The 17,283-nt window shown below is 46.6% G+C and overlaps 1 protein-coding gene across 1 annotated transcript in view; it reads right to left on the bottom strand.

Annotated features, from left to right (window-relative positions):
- Positions 1 to 766: 766 nt before the first annotated feature.
- Positions 767 to 17,283, bottom strand: part of LOC148507801 (kinesin-like protein KIF19) — a 57,283-nt gene continuing 40,766 nt past the window's right edge. The window contains exons 2-7 of the mRNA XM_088445514.1: positions 5,793 to 5,903; positions 4,284 to 4,371; positions 3,649 to 3,785; positions 3,001 to 3,126; positions 2,477 to 2,656; positions 767 to 838 (exon numbers count right to left, since the gene is read on the bottom strand). Of these exons, the coding sequence (XP_088301640.1) occupies positions 767 to 838; positions 2,477 to 2,656; positions 3,001 to 3,126; positions 3,649 to 3,785; positions 4,284 to 4,371; positions 5,793 to 5,903 (714 nt within the window). The remainder of the gene's footprint in view (positions 839 to 2,476; positions 2,657 to 3,000; positions 3,127 to 3,648; positions 3,786 to 4,283; positions 4,372 to 5,792; positions 5,904 to 17,283) is intronic.

Below are 17,283 nucleotides of genomic sequence, written 5' to 3'. Positions count from 1 at the left end.
GGGGTGCCTAACCCTAACCTCCCCCTAGTGTTGTCTAACCCTAACCTCCCCTTCCTGTACCCTAAACCTAACCCTCCCAGGGGGTGTCTAACCCTAACCTCCCCCCGGTGTTGCCTAACCCTAACCTCCCCTTCCTGCACCCTAAACCTAACCCTCCCAGGGGGTGCCTAACCCTAACCTCCACCTAGTGGTGCCTATCCCTAACCCCTTGTCCCAGCAGCCTAACCCTAACCTGCCGAGGGGGTGCTTAACCCAAATCTCATCCCCACCTTGGTGCCTAAACCTAACCCCCCATCACCAGGGACAGTGCAGGAGAGTGCGCTACTTATCTCTGTCCGGACATTCAGAATTCCGGTGTCAGTATCCCATCCGCCGGCATTTTAACTACATACCATGTCTATAATGGTTGCAGGGTATGTGGTGCACATGTCCAGTGGTCTCACACAACACACACTGCACCAATAACCTATATGTAACACACTGTCAATGCTGCTGTAATCACCAATGTAGTCACTGGGAAAATGAACATGGGTGCCATTTTCCCAAAGTCCTGGGTGCAGTGCCAGAGCCTAATTAGCACATGTGCCTGCAAGAGAAGGGGTAGGCTTGCATGGAGACTGCACAGGGGGCCCTTCTCTCTTATCACTGTCCCTGACATCATATGTGTATAGGAAATCTATTAGTAATAACATACCTATAGCAGCCAGGTCAATTTGCTGTCCCGATAATTGATATGGCTGCCTGGTCTCTTGCGTAGTGCCGTGATTCAATTCCATAGGGCCAGAAGGGAGCGGTTTATATAGCCACTTTCTTTCAGGGTTTGGCCAGTGTTTTTAGTCTGACATAGAAACAGAAAAGATTATGAGAACACATCTGGCTTCAGTCACGGTGTGGATGTAGTACAAAGACATAAACTATGATAAAACTATTTACATAATTTACTTCAATTGTGTCCCAAGACAGTGAACCCCATTCACCTTTTCTTTTTTGTTAGTGATATTGGCCGAAATATTTTTCTTACTGCATGTAATTTACCCCAAGCTGCTAAAAAAATAAATGATTACATTATCATCACTGAATTGATATTGGTTTGTAATTAATTAAAATATAACTTTAATCAAAATTTTATATAATTTGTTATGAGAAAGATCTCAATGGGTGGGGGGCACTGAAATAAATGTATGTAACCAATGGGGCAGTGGCCTGTAACAGATTGGGAATCACTGCTCTAAAGGGAGAAAGATAACGCTTAGGGAGGATTACAAACACAAGAAAATAGAGTTATACACATGAATGGCACTGGTATAACCCACTAAAAAAAACTGATTTCACTACAAAAAAGATGCAAAAACAAACTACAATGTTCACAAGAGCTTTAATCAAACAAAAGAGCTTCTAGAACTACCCTAGGACAACTTAGCTCTCTGATAAGTATACACATAATGAATATCAGTTACGTTGCACAATGCAAGAGCAGCTTTGGCCTCGCCGTGTACCTCACTTTGTGCGAGCAGGGCCGTAAGTAGCTATGGGCCACTAGCACCGTCCCATGACCAATGATTCTGGCTGGCAGGGTTCCTGGAACCCTGCAGCCAGGATTGCTGCTGCAGAACCCACACCGGCACCCTGCACAGTATATGCAGCCTGTTGAGATTACTGGAGCTGTTGATCATGGCCAGTCTGCGTGAAGTGATGACGTAATGTGCGCAACATCACGACATTGTGCGCTTAGGGGACACGGGCTGGGACAAGGTGCAATTATGCCCTGTTATGTCTTTGTGTGAGAGTACACCTAGATTTCAGTCATGGTTTAATTTTACCAAGCAAGGTGGCTGCATCTGTGGAGGAACAGAAGAATATAAAGATAAAGGGGAGGAGTTAGGAGGAGTGAAGGTGTCCCTAGCTGCCTAGCCTAATATGTATGGTGTTGGCACATCACAGCTCCTTGTCATACAGAGCAGAACTGGAGATTGTTCTCTAGTTTGCAGAGGCAGGGACTGATGTGAATGACAAATATTCTCTCTGTAGAGTAGACAGTGACGACTAGTGGTAAAGCATGAACACTGCAACAGGACAGCAAACTAACGATATTCACTTATTTGCAGGGCTGTATTTTTAATGGGTGCAAGGTGTGTGGTGCACACGGGCCCCTGAGTCCAGGGGAGCCCACACTACATACCCTGCACCAATATTTAGTCAATGCTTACCTTTCCGCAGTCTTTAGATTACTGCAAAAATCACTGGGAAAATGGCGGTGACCATTTTCCCGGTGACTCGTGAATGTGCAGAAAAGATGTCCCTGGGAATAAGGCACGGGTGCCAAATTCCCGGAGACCCGCGCATGCGCAGTAGAGAGGAGGGGGCCCAAATGGAGGCTGTACACAGGTCCCCTCCTCTCTTAAAATGCCCCTGCCTCTTTGGCATTGCAAGGGGAAATACAAAGAAATTATAATGATATGTAAAACACAAGTGATACCTGGCATGCTCGCTCTGATCCTGCCAGGTCTACCATGTAAAGCTTGCCGGTGCACACTCCATCACTGCTTGTCTGCTTTATGGTGACTTGGAACACAGCATGGGAGCGGGATGAGTTCTTATTGGCAGCTGTGGCTGCCTTAGAGCGGTGCTTGTTCCCTTTCCTCAGTAAAACTATGGCCTGAAAAAGAGAGAGTAATATAGATGCACCAACAGTCTTGTGGTTACACAAAACAACTCATAAAGTTACACCCATGTGTTATAGCTACAATGGGGTCACTAAACCAGCGATCACATAATCATGGGCCCTCTTATTAATTCACACATTAATAGGTTCTTTGCAGACAGCAGGTTGTATTAGTCTGTACTTATATAACATTGTTATTTGTACCCCCCTTGTTCAGTGCTGCAGAACCCTTAGAGTGCCTTATAAATAAAAGGTAATAATAATAATAATATAGACAGGGATGACTAGTGGTGGAGCATGCACGCTGCATAAGGGTAGCACAGACTAATGATAGTCACCTCTTCAGGGCTGCTGGGGAAGAACTCAGCGATCCCTTCTATCTTGGTGTTGCCGTAGGAATCCTCTCTGAGGGTCAAACATCCAGAGGACGGTCTTAGCAGATCCTGAATGGTTTCACTGTAGACCTGAAAATCCAATGAAGGAATAATCACTCTCTGCAAATACAAGCACGACAAGTGTGTAATCCACATTTACTCTCTAGAAATGACTTGGGTTACTTGTTGTTCTTGTATATCAAGGTTTTTCGGGGTCAGTACATACATGGCAGGGACCCATCTGAGCTTTCAGTTCTGCTCCAGTCCCCATTAATTCTCAAAAAAGCAGAGAAGGGGTCCCCCTAAAACTTTGCTAGGGGGCCTGGTGAATGCTAGTTATGCCCCTGATTGCACATGTAGAGGGGTCATTTACATCATCACTCTGTGTAGTTGCATCCGGCCCTACAGCACCGGCAATAGATGCACATCAAGAAATCTACCTATGCATCATGCCTAAATGTGCTGCAATATACTTGGCCTACGCATGTTTGCCGCTGCCTGTGCATGTGCAGTATGTAAATGCATATCTTATGTAGAAACCCCCAGAGTTCCATCCAACTCCAAATAAGACACACAGAATATAAACCAAGCACATATTCCTCACATATTTACCTCAGCATAGGACAATGAAACAGAGAATTTATTTGGCCCTCTCTGCTCCTCGATGGTCTTATATAGATCTTTCATAGTGTGTAATATTACTCCGGGCTCATGACCATTGCCCATCATGGTAAACGACTTCCCGGTGCCTGTAATAAATATAAAGGTATTAAGCATACACTCACTGACGTTACAAGAAAGAATGGCAGATATGCAATTATACAATGTGTCGTTTCAGTAATGAACAGTGACAGACATCATGTGACTAAACCTATATTCATCAGGATGTTGCTCATCAGTTCACTCTCTCAGGGATGTCACCGCTTGTTAGTGAATGGATAGACTGTGCACTATTGTATATTTGTTCTGTCCATAAAATGCTGCCTATCATGTTTGGTGATGAGTGCACCTATTCCCTGGTCAGTGAGAGATTAGAAGCAGTGGTATTCACAAGCTGCCATGCACCTAACGCCTCACTTTCTGGAACCACATGGATAATTGCACAGCCCGTAAGGAAACTACTAGCTCACAATTACTAACAATACAGATGGTCCACATGTTTTTACCACCACTCATTTCACCAGCTCACTACTTTTACAAATACAATATAAACAATTACACTTATGATTTAATAACATTAAGATTACCTGTTGGGCCATACGCAAATATGGCAGCATTGTACCCTGAAATGATACAATCCACTAGGTTCTTCATTGTGGACTGATAAACGTGCTCCTGAAATGAGACACATTTATTGATGCTACATAAGCAATCATGCAAACATTTTTTAAAACATGCTGAATAAGGAGAAATTATAGCTGTACAGGCATTAATGTCTGATGCTACATTCACATATGATGATAAATTGTTCTCATGCACTATTTTACTCCCTTACAAGATGCAGCATGAACAGCGCTACCATATGTATAATGGGTGTGGGGTGTGTGGTGGGAACTGGTATGATTTACCGCTGGACACAAGTCCGGCGGTTGGAATCCTGACAGCGGCTGCCCGACATAGGTGAATATCCCGATCATCCCTAAGGTAAGTATAGACTAACCTAGTTCCCTCCCCTAACCCTAACCCTCCCTTAGGGGTGCCTAATCCTAACCTTCCCCCAGTGCCTAACCCTAATCCCCCTCTAAATGCCTAAACCTAACCCCCCCTTCCCCGCTGCCTAAACCTAAGTCCCCCGAGGGGGTGCCTAACCCTAAGTACCCCCTGAGGGTGCCTAACCCTCCCTCCCCCTAGCCTAACCCTAGCCTCCCGGGGGGGTGCCTAACCCTAAGTCCCACCCAGGAGCCCTAAACCTAACCCTCCCCCCCACGGCTGTCCATGCCCGGCTCCCGGCATCCCTTCGATCAGGATGCTGGTTGTCGGTCTCCGGGCATCAGTAAAATGACAGGCGACTAGATTTAAACGCCTTTCATTTAACCCTCACCGGGATAAAGCAGTAGGGAAGCCGGCTGTCGGAATTAGGTCTGCCGGCTTCCTGACTGCATACCGTGTGGTGCACGTGGGCACCTGAGTCCAGGGGGGCCCACACCGCACTCCATACACCCATTAAATGTACTTACCATGCAGCCACCTTGTGGCACCATTTGTCTGGAGATATATGCATGCGCAATAGGCTCTGGCATAGTACAAGAGACTACACCTCGCATACAATGGTTTGGGGGGGACCCTTTCAGAGACTGCACACAGGAACCCTCCTCTCATAAGATGTCCCTGAGTACTGTATTATATACACTATTAACTTGTATTATTCATTGTAAATATCTCAGGCAGTGGCGTCCCTCCCCACGATGTCACCCAGGGCGGGGAGGGATGCTGTGCGCGTGCCGCCAAAATGGGGGCATTGTCATGCAGACAGAAGCATGGCCTCATTGGCAGGGGGCATGTTCACATGGACAGGGGGCATTGCCTAGCGGCCCAAACCCATGCCTATTACTTGGGGGGTGCAGGAGGCACCTGTGTGCAGTGCTGGCCTTCTCCCTCAGTGTTAGGAGCCGAGTGCTGCACTTAATGCTACAGTGCAGCACCGGGCACCTGTCAGTGAGGGGTAGTCTGCACCTTGGTGTCACCCCTCAGTGGGTGACACCCGGGTGCAGACCGCACCCCCCTTGTGATGCCACTGATCTCAGGATTGAAATCACCTGGGTAGCTGCTTGATCAAACACCTCATTAAAGGTAAATGTCCTCTCTCTGGTCCTTAAGCAACGCAGGACATCATCAGGATCCTCGCCAGGGTCCTGCAGTAGTACTGTCTGTAAGGAAAGAGAAGACACATGTTCAGTAGATGTCACCAGGTTCTACTGTACAAACACCGCTGTGGCTGGAGCAGAACATCTTAAGTCCAGTTTGTATTAATGGATGACGGCAAAGTCACACATAGGAACGTTAACCCGAGAGTATAAAGTGATATTTGTCAGCATTTAGCACAGTTATCATAAACATTTTGCTGATATCTATAAAAGCTCTACTAGTCGCTGGTTTTTAGGCCCTTAAGAGGAATTGGTATGATTCGATTCCCGTCAGCGGCAGCCCGACAGGAGCAGAGTGCGACGCAGCGGAAACCCGACAGCGCTGGAAATCCCGATCGTGGATAGGTAAGTATTTACTAACCTAACCTAACCCCCCTAACCCTAACCCTCCTTAGGGGTGCCTAACCCTAACTTACCCCCCAAGTGCCTAACCCTAATCCCCCCTCTAAGTGCCTAACCCTAACCACCCCCTTCCCCGCTGCCTGAACCTAAGTCCCCCAGGGGGGTGCCTAACCCTAAGTCCCCCCCGGGAGCCCTAAACCTAACCCTCCCCCCCGCGGCTGTCCGCTCACAGCGCCCGGCATCCCTGCGAACGGGATGCCGGGCGCCGGTCTCCCGGCATCGGGGAAATGCGGGCGTCTACATCTAGACGCCCGGCATTTCACCCTTGCCGGGAAATGACAGTCGGGAAGCCGGCTGCTGATATTTAGGCAGTCGGCTTCCCGATTTCCTCCCCCTTAAGACACAGAATGGTCTACCTCATAAGCCTGGGGGTAAGTCCAATTGTAAATGAGACATATTATAATAACTTATTGGATGGTGCCTCAAGTGTTTTGCTACCTATTGTGGAACTACAAGTCTCAGCATACCCTCCTTATTGGAGGGAAATGCCATATGTTACTGTCCATAAAATATGTGCATGACATATTTTTTCCCTACTGAACTGAGAGCCCTGGATTGGGCAGATGGAAGATGTTGTCCGGCCTCTCTGCAGTATAAACATACAGTAGATGCATCTTCTCCTGTTACTATCTTCATAGGATATAGCAATAGCTGGTGTGGTGCTGCATGTGCAGCCTAGGGGTGTGTGATCATGCAGACCAATAGGAAACCACAAGCAGAGAGCTCACCAATTCCTACTGGTCTATGAGGTCACACCCCTGTCTGACAAATATAATTTACTGGTTACTAAGAGGGAGGAGCAGTTTAGGAGCCTGAAATTGTGTTTTGCAACAGGCCCAACATTTGCATAAGACAACAATGGTCCTTGATTTTCCCATTTCTTGTGCACAGAGAGACAAAACCTGGCACTATCTGAGCAGCAGGTCATTACTCTAAGTTGCTTATGGGTATATGGGGACCTTGGATAGTGATCCACCTCTGATACACAAAGCAAATATTTAGTTTATATCATATTTATTTATTAATAAACACAAATATATATAATGTGAACAATCAAAGTAAATGTGCTATAACGTAAAATTATGTCCATTAAACAACAAATAAATCTAAAAATAGTGTATTGGTAAGAAAACAATTTTTAAATGAACTGTGTTAAATATTAAACTAATTCAATTATTTAAACTAAAATAATGCTATTAGCATTTTCTTACCTGCTGCACGAGCTGGTGTATAATGCATCGGGTGCTGCTCTTAGCCTCTGTCCTATTAAATGGACGGATGCATAGAGCGACCTGTGAAATAATGCAACAGACATAAGAACAATGAAGGATTTTTAATGCCAAGGTAATCTCACAAACCTAGCCTATTCTGTGCCGAGAGAAAGTATAATTGTCTTGGTCTGACTTGGTTATGTGTAATAAACAAAGGACTATTTTACAGTTAGAGCCAGTTGTAAAACCCCAATCAGTGAGATGAGTTAGTAACTCAGGAATCTGGCAGCATCGGAAATCAGCAGGAAGGATAACTGGCTGCAGGAATAAAGTCATAGGGGGGATCCAATTACAGGTGATAAAACGTTAATGTGTATTAACTTAACGGGCTTATCGCCCTTTAATGTCCCATATCGCCTGTACAGGACATTGAATTAGCCGGGTTTTTTTACCACTGAAATTTGACTTCTAATTGAAGCCACACTATAGAGGCAAAAACAAAAACCATTAATATAAAAGCAAACCAAACAGTGATTTACTGTAGATGCACTTCCCCTTGTATAACAGCATTTAACAGTAACAGCATTTAACAATATATTATTTTAAATATTTTCAGAACCTTAACATAATTATTAGAAAGTCTGGAAAGCTTCTAAGCAAAACACAAATACTCCATAGTAAATAGTATAAATACAGAGAAATAGGAGTATTTTAAACTAATGTATCTAACTTTACCCTGAACTTATATGAAATCATATAACAGTGACCGATTATCATTAGCCATCAGTAATACAGTGAGTCCATGGCGGCTCTATAAGAGATACTTACAGTCATTTGATGGTCTTTAGGATGGTTATTTCCTGTCTTCTTCATCGTAAAATCATTTTTAGCAACTCAGAAATGAGAAGAAAAAATATCTGTACTGTCACTAGTCCAGCAATATCAGATATGACACAGGAAGCATCCAGCTGCCTTATTATACCCATCACACCTCCAATAGTGGCATATCAGCTGACACTATGACATCACTAGGTGCCCTGGCAGATGGGCACTGCTATGTATCTCAGGCAGGGCATTGGGGTTAATAGTATATACAACCAGGGCCGGATTAAGGGGGGGGCTCTGGGGGCAAGTACCCCCGGGCCCCCCTCTCTGAGAGGGCCCCCTGCCACAGATCTGATCTTTTTTACCGATCCCATCTGAAGCGCAGCCTGTAGCAGAGTGTACACCAGTAGCGGCAGCTGTACTGATAGCCGTCATACAGACGGCGCGGCGACGCAGAGCACTGCTGCTGGGATGCCGGTAGCCGTGTTCAATGAAAAGGGCTGTGCAGGCAGCAGGCTTTCAGGGACTGGCCGGCCGGCGTGCAGGCTGCAGGGAAGGAGGGGGCATCACGGCCACAGCTGCACATGGAGGATCACCCGAGGAGGAGAAAGAAGAACGCGCTGTGCAGTTCTTCTGTGTCACTGTCTGCCAGCAAAAGGGATCATCATCTCAAGAGAGCAGATACAGTAAGACAGAGAGTAGTGACTTTTTTTAGTTATCAATTAAAATTGAATAAATTAAGGCTCCAGGTAGCATTACTTTGAATGTGTGGTTGTGTGTGTATATATATATATATATATATACATATATACATATATATATATATATACTGTATAAACACATATGTATAGTATGTATATGTATATATGTATGTATATATATATATATACATACACACACACACACACTGTGTGTGTGTGTGTATATATATGTGTGTATATATATATATATATATATATATATATTAGGGGTGTGCACCGGCCACTTTTCGTGTTTTGTGTTTTGGTTTTGGATCTGGATCTTTCTTCGTGTTTTGGATCTGGATTGGTTTTGCCAAAACCACCCTTCCGTGTTTTGGGTTCTGGGTTTTGTGTTTTGGATCTGTATTTTTTTTTTAAAAAGCATAAAAACAGCTAAAATCACAGAATTTGTTGGTTTCTCTGCTCCTATGCTATTATTAACCTCAATAACCTTAATTTCCACTCATTTCCAGTCTATTCTGAACACCTCACACCTCACAATAGTGTTTTCATGTCCAAAAGGTTGCACCGAGGTAGCTGGATGACTATGCTAAGCGACACGAGTGGGCGGCACAAACACGTGACCCATCTAGGAGTGACACTGCAGTGGCAGACAGGATGGCAGTTAGAAAAACTAGGCCCCAAACTGTACATAATGCAAAGAAAAAAAAGAAGTGCAAGATGGAATTGTCCTTGGGCCCTCCCACCCACCCTTATGTTGTATAAACAGGACATGCACACTTTAACAAATCAATCATTTCAGCACCAGGGTCTGCCACACAACTGTGGCTGAAATGATTGGTTCGTTTGGGCCCCCACAAAACAAGCTGGCAATTAATGTGTCCCTGCACAAACTGGCTCTACGGAGGCAAGATGTCATCCTCATCCTCCTCATCCACCGATTCCTCACCCTCTTCAGTGTGTACATCCTCATCCTCACAAAGTATTAACTCGTCCCCACTTGAATCCACCACCACAGGTCCCTCTTTACCTTCTGGAGGCTGGTCTCCCTGGAAGAGCTGATAATTCATTTTGATGAACATCATCTTCTCCACATTCTGTGGAAGCAACCTCCTACGCCTTTCGCTGACAAGGTTCCCGGCTGCACTAAACACTCTTTCGGAGTACACACTGGAGGGGGGGCAACTCAGGTAAAATAGAGCCAGCTTGTACAGGGGCCTCCAAATTGCCTCTTTTTCCTGCCAGTACAGGTATGGACTGTCTGACATGCCTACTTGGATGCTGTCACCGATGTAATCCTCCACCATTCTGTCAATGGTGACAGTATCATATGCAGTGACAGTAGACATGTCAGAAATTGTTGCCAGGTCCTTCAGTCCGGACCAGATGTCCAAACTTGGTCCTGCCTGCCCTGCATCACCGCCAGCGGGTTGCTTAGGATACCTAAGTTTTTTCCTGGCAGCCCCAGTTGCGGGAGAAAATGAAGAAGGAGCCGTTGACGTGTCACGTTCCGCTTCAGCTGACAGTGTGTTCACCAGCAGGTCTTTGCACCTCTGCAGGCTTGTGTCGGCCGGAAAGAGAGACACCACATAGGCTTTAAACCTAGGATCAAGCACGGTGGCCAAAATGTAGTGGTCTGATTTCAACAGATTGACCACCCTGGAATCCTGGCAAAGCGAATGAAGGGCTTCATCCACAAGTCCCACATGCTGAGCGGAATCGCTCCGTCTTAGCTCCTCCTTCACTTTCTCCAGCTGCTTCTGCAAAAGCCTGATGAGGGGAATGACCTGACTCAAGCTGGCTGTGTCTGAACTGACTTCACGTGTGGCAAGTTCGAAGGGCTGGAGAACCTTGCACAACACGGAAATCATTCTCCACTGCGCTTGAGTCAGGTGCATACCCCCTCCTTTGCCTATGTCATAGGTGGATGTATAGGCTTGTATGGCCTTTTGCTGCTCCTCCATCCTCTGAAGCATATAGAGGGTTGAGTTCCACCGCGTCACAACCTCTTGCTTCAGGTGATGGCGGGGCAGGTTCAAGAGTGTTTGCTGGCGCTCCAGTCTTCGGCACGCAGTCGCTGAATGGCGAAAGTGGCCAGAAATTTTTCGGGCCACCCAAAGCGTCTCCTGCACGCCCCTGTCGCTTTTCAGAAAATTCTGCACCACCAAGTTTATTGTGTGAGCAAAACATGGGACGTGCTGGAATTTGCCCAGATGTAATGCCCGCACAATATTGGTGGCGTTGTCAGATATCACAAATCCCCAGGAGAGTCTAAGTGGGGTAAGCCACTGGGCGATGATTTCCCTCAGTTTCTCTAAGAGGTTGTCGGCGGTGTGCCTCTTACTGAAACCGGTGATACACAGCGTAGCCTGCCTTGTAACGAGCTGGCGTTTCTGAGATGCTGCTACTGGTGACGCTGCTGCTGTTGCTGCGTAAGGTGATACATCTACCCAGTGGGCTGTCACAGTCATATAGTCCTTAGTCTGCCCTGTTCCACTTGTCCACATGTCCGTGGTTAAGTGGACATTGTGTACAACGGCATTTTTCAGGACACTGAGGACACTTTTTCTGACGTTTCTGTACAGTCTCAGTATCGCCTGCCTAGTGAAGTGGAATCTAGACGGGATTTGGAACCGGGGACACACTACCTCCATCAATTGTCTAAATCCCACTGCACTAATGGCGGATACCGGACGCACGTCTAACACCAACATAGCAGTCAAGGCCTCAGTTATACGTTTTGCTTCAGGATGACTGCTGTCGTACTTCATCCTCCTCGCTAAGGACTGTTGGAGGGTCAATTGTTTAGTAAAAGTAGTGGTGTTCCTACTTCCTCTCTGGGATGATGAACGACTCCCAGCAGCAGCAACAGCAGCAGCAGCAGCAGTAGGCGTAGCAATGCAGGATCCTCCAGAGGAATCCCGGATAGGAGAGTCAGTCATGCCAGTGACATGGCCTGCAGGACTACTTCCGATCCTGACTAAGGAGGAAATTGACGAGGAGGGAGTTGATGGTGTGGTTTGCAGGCGCTTGGATACAACAGGACAACGGGATTTAGGTGTCCCTGGACTGCTTACGGTCTTAGCCAAAGTTTCTGAACTTGACAGTAACTTTTTATGAACGCGCTGCAGGTGCCGTATAAGGGAGGATGTTCCTAGGTGGTTGACGTCCCTACCCCTACTTATTTCACCTTTACATATGGTACATATGGCAAGACAGTTGTTGTCCGGATTTGGATAGAAATATTGCCAGACCAAAGAGGTGGAATGTTTGGTCTTCTGCCCAGGCATGACCGTGATGGGCTTTTTCATCCCACGGACAACAACTGTCTCCCCCGGAGCCTGATTTAAACAAACCACATCACCATCAGAATCCTCCTCGCCAACTTCCTCCTCAGCGCCAGCTACACCAGTATCCTCATCCTGTTGTACTTCAACAGTGACATCTTCAATTTGCATATCAGCAAGTGGACTGTGGGTGCTCCTTTCAGCACATGCAGGGGGCGTGCAAATGGTGGAAAGAGCCACCTCTTCCCGTCCAGTGCTGGGAAGGTCAGGCATCGCAACCACCACCACACTTGGACTCTCCTTGGGGATTTGTGATATCTTCTTAGAAAGCACAGTTCTTCGCTGTGCTTTTGCCAGTTTAACTCTTTTGATTTTTTTAGTGGGAGGAGGGCTTCCATCGTCATGTGAAGCTGAACCACTAGTCATGAACATACTAGGGATCGACCTTAGCCGTTCCTTGCCACTCCGTGTCGTAAATGGCATATTGGCAAGTTTAAGTTTCTCTTCAGCTGATTTAAATGTCTTTTTCAAGGTCATTTTCCTGAACTTTGCCATTTGGGATTGTATGTGCCCTCTACTATGACATTGGGCATCGGCCTTGGCAGACGACGTTGATGGCATGTTATCGTCTATGTCATGACTAGTGGCAGCAGCTTCAGCACTAGGAGGAAGTGGTTCTTGATCTTTCTCTATTTTATTTTTATCGGAGAAAGTTTGGTCCTCCATTTGAGAAAGTTTGGTCCTCCATTTATGTTATATCGATTTGATATATACGTGCGGCTAAACACAGAAAATAATTTTTTTTTTGGTTTGGACTGGAGTGTACTTTGGGGGTTACAGCACCCTTTAACGGTCAAGCCAGCCGGCCCTTTACTTATGACACAGGCGCACTCTTGGCACTACTTTGTTGATGCACGTGCGGCTACTGCGCACACAATTCACAAACACAGAAAATAATTTTTTTTTTGGTTTGGACTGGAGTGTACTTTGGGGGTTACAGCACCCTTTAACGGTCAAGCCAGCCGGCCCTTTACTTATGACACAGGCGCACGCTTGGCACTACTTTGTTGATGCACGTGCGGCTACTGCGCACACAATTCACAAACACAGAAAATAATTTTTTTTTAGGTTTGGACTGGAGTGTACTTTCGGGGGTTACAGCACCCTTAACGGTCAAGCCAGCCGGCCCTTTACTTATGACACAGGCGCACGCTTGGCACTACTTTGTTGATGCACGTGCGGCTACTGCGCACACAATTCACAAACACAGAAAATAATTTTTTTTTGGTTTGGTCTGGAGTGTACTCTCGGGGGTTACAGCACCCTTAACGGTCAAGCCAGCCGGCCCTTTACTTATGACACAGGCGCACGCTTGGCACTACTTTGTTGATGCACGTGCGGCTACTGCGCACACAATTCACAAACACAGAAAATAATTTTTTTTTGGTTTGGACTGGAGTGTACTTTCGGGGGTTACAGCACCCTTTAACGGTCAAGCCAGCCGGCCCTTTACTTATGACACAGGCGCACGGTTGGCACTACTTTGTTGATGCACGTGCGGCTACTGCGCACACAATTCACAAACACAGAAAATAATTTTTTTTTTGGTTTGGACTGGAGTGTACTTTGGGGGTTACAGCACCCTTTAACGGTCAAGCCAGCCGGCCCTTTACTTATGACACAGGCGCACGCTTGGCACTACTTTGTTGATGCACGTGCGGCTACTGCGCACACAATTCACAAACACAGAAAATAATTTTTTTTTTGGTTTGGACTGGAGTGTACTTTCGGGGGTTACAGCACCCTTAACGGTCAAGCCAGCTGGCCCTTTACTTATGACACAGGCGCACGCTTGGCACTACTTTGTTGATGCACGTGCGGCTACTGCGCACACAATTCACAAACACAGAAAATAATTTTTTTTTTGGTTTGGACTGGAGTGTACTCTCGGGGGTTACAGCACCCTTAACGGTCAAGCCAGCCGGCCCTTTACTTATGACACAGGCGCACGCTTGGCACTACTTTGTTGATGCACGTGCGGCTACTGCGCACACAATTCACAAACACAGAAAATAATTTTTTTTTGGTTTGGACTGGAGTGTACTTTCGGGGGTTACAGCACCCTTTAACGGTCAAGCCAGCCGGCCCTTTACTTATGACACAGGCGCACGCTTGGCACTACTTTGTTGATGCACGTGCGGCTACTGCGCACACAATTCACAAACACAGAAAATAATTTTTTTTTTGGTTTGGACTGGAGTGTACTTTGGGGGTTACAGCACCCTTTAACGGTCAAGCCAGCCGGCCCTTTACTTATGACACAGGCGCACGCTTGGCACTACTTTGTTGATGCACGTGCGGCTACTGCGCACACAATTCACAAACACAGAAAATAATTTTTTTTTTGGTTTGGACTGGAGTGTACTTTCGGGGGTTACAGCACCCTTAATGGTCAAGCCAGCTGGCCCTTTACTTATGACACAGGCGCACGCTTGGCACTACTTTGTTGATGCACGTGCGGCTACTGCGCACACAATTCACAAACACAGAAAATAATTTTTTTTTTGGTTTGGACTGGAGTGTACTCTCGGGGGTTACAGCACCCTTAACGGTCAAGCCAGCCGGCCCTTTACTTATGACACAGGCGCACGCTTGGCACTACTTTGTTGATGCACGTGCGGCTACTGCGCACACAATTCACAAACACAGAAAATAATTTTTTTTTGGTTTGGACTGGAGTGTACTTTCGGGGGTTACAGCACCCTTTAACGGTCAAGCCAGCCGGCCCTTTACTTATGACACAGGCGCACGCTTGGCACTACTTTGTTGATGCACGTGCGGCTACTGCGCACACAATTCACAAACACAGAAAATAATTTTTTTTTTGGTTTGGACTGGAGTGTACTTTGGGGGTTACAGCACCCTTTAACGGTCAAGCCAGCTGGCCCTTTACTTATGACACAGGCGCACGCTTGGCACTACTTTGTTGATGCACGTGCGGCTACTGCGCACACAATTCACAAACACAGAAAATAATTTTTTTTTGGTTTGGACTGGAGTGTACTTTCGGGGGTTACAGCACCCTTTAACGGTCAAGCCAGCCGGCCCTTTACTTATGACACAGGCGCACGCTTGGCACTACTTTGTTGATGCACGTGCGGCTACTGCGCACACAATTCACAAACACAGAAAATAATTTTTTTTTGGGTTTGGACTGGAGTGTACTTTGGGGGTTACAGCACCCTTTAACGGTCAAGCCAGCCGGCCCTTTACTTATGACACAGGCGCACGCTTGGCACTACTTTGTTGATGCACGTGCGGCTACTGCGCACACAATTCACAAACACAGAAAATAATTTTTTTTTGGTTTGGACTGGAGTGTACTTTCGGGGGTTACAGCACCCTTTAACGGTCAAGCCAGCCGGCCCTTTACTTATGACACAGGCGCACGCTTGGCACTACTTTGTTGATGCACGTGCGGCTACTGCGCACACAATTCACAAACACAGAAAATAAAAAAATTTTTGGTTTGGACTGGAGTGTACTTTGGGGGTTACAGCACCCTTTAACGGTCAAGCCAGCCGGCCCTTTACTTATGACACAGGCGCACGCTTGGCACTACTTTGTTGATGCACGTGCGGCTACTGCGCACACAATTCACAAACACAGAAAATAATTTTTTTTTGGTTTGGACTGGAGTGTACTTTCGGGGGTTACAGCACCCTTAACGGTCAAGCCAGCCGGCCCTTTACTTATGACACAGGTGCACGCTTGGCACTACTTTGTTGATGCACGTGCGGCTACTGCGCACACAATTCACAAACACAGAAAATAATTTTTTTTTTGGTTTGGACTGGAGTGTACTTTCGGGGGTTACAGCACCCTTAACGGTCAAGCCAGCCGGCCCTTTACTTATGACACAGGCGCACGTTTGGCACTACTTTGTTGATGCACGTGCGGCTACTGCGCACACAATTCACAAACACAGAAAATAATTTTTTTTTTGGTTTGGACTGGAGTGTACTTTCGGGGGTTACAGCACCCTTTAACGGTCAAGCCAGCCGGCCCTTTACTTATGACACAGGCGCACGCTTGGCACTACTTTGTTGATGCACGTGCGGCTACTGCGCACACAATTCACAAACACAGAAAATAATTTTTTTTTTGGTTTGGACTGGAGTGTACTTTCGGGGGTTACAGCACCCTTAACGGTCAAGCCAGCCGGCCCTTTACTTATGACACAGGCGCACGCTTGGCACTACTTTGTTAATGCACGTGCGGCTACTGCGCACACAATTCACAAACACAGAAAATAATTTTTTTTTTGGTTTGGACTGGAGTGTACTTTCGGGGGTTACAGCACCCTTAACGGTCAAGCCAGCCGGCCCTTTACTTATGACACAGGCGCACGCTTGGCACTACTTTGTTGATGCACGTGCGGCTACTGCGCACACAATTCACAAACACAGAAAATAATTTTTTTTTTGGTTTGGACTGGAGTGTACTTTCGGGGGTTACAGCACCCTTAACGGTCAAGCCAGCCGGCCCTTTACTTATGACACAGGCGCACGCTTGGCACTACTTTGTTGATGCACGTGCGGCTACTGCGCACACAATTCACAAATACAGAAAATAATTTTTTTTTGGTTTGGACTGGAGTGTACTTTCGGGGGTTACAGCACCCTTTAACGGTCAAGCCAGCCGGCCCTTTACTTATGACACAGGCGCACGCTTGGCACTACTTTGTTGATGCACGTGCGGCTACTGCGCACACAATTCACAAACACAGAAAATATATTATTTTTTTAGCACTTGGGGGGAGCACCCCTGATGGACAGAGCACCCCCTGGACAACACTACAGCACTCCTTTAGGACTGGGACACTGCACAGGACTTTGGAGTGGACACAGCCCCTATGGAGAACTGACTGCACAACACAGTCCAGCCAGCCCCTATG

The sequence above is a fragment of the Taudactylus pleione genome, unplaced genomic scaffold (assembly GCF_031769625.1).
Source record: "Taudactylus pleione unplaced genomic scaffold, aTauple2 ptg000381l, whole genome shotgun sequence".
NCBI classification, from domain to species: Eukaryota; Metazoa; Chordata; class Amphibia; order Anura; family Myobatrachidae; genus Taudactylus; species Taudactylus pleione.
This window is presented reverse-complemented; position numbering and strand designations above follow the sequence as displayed.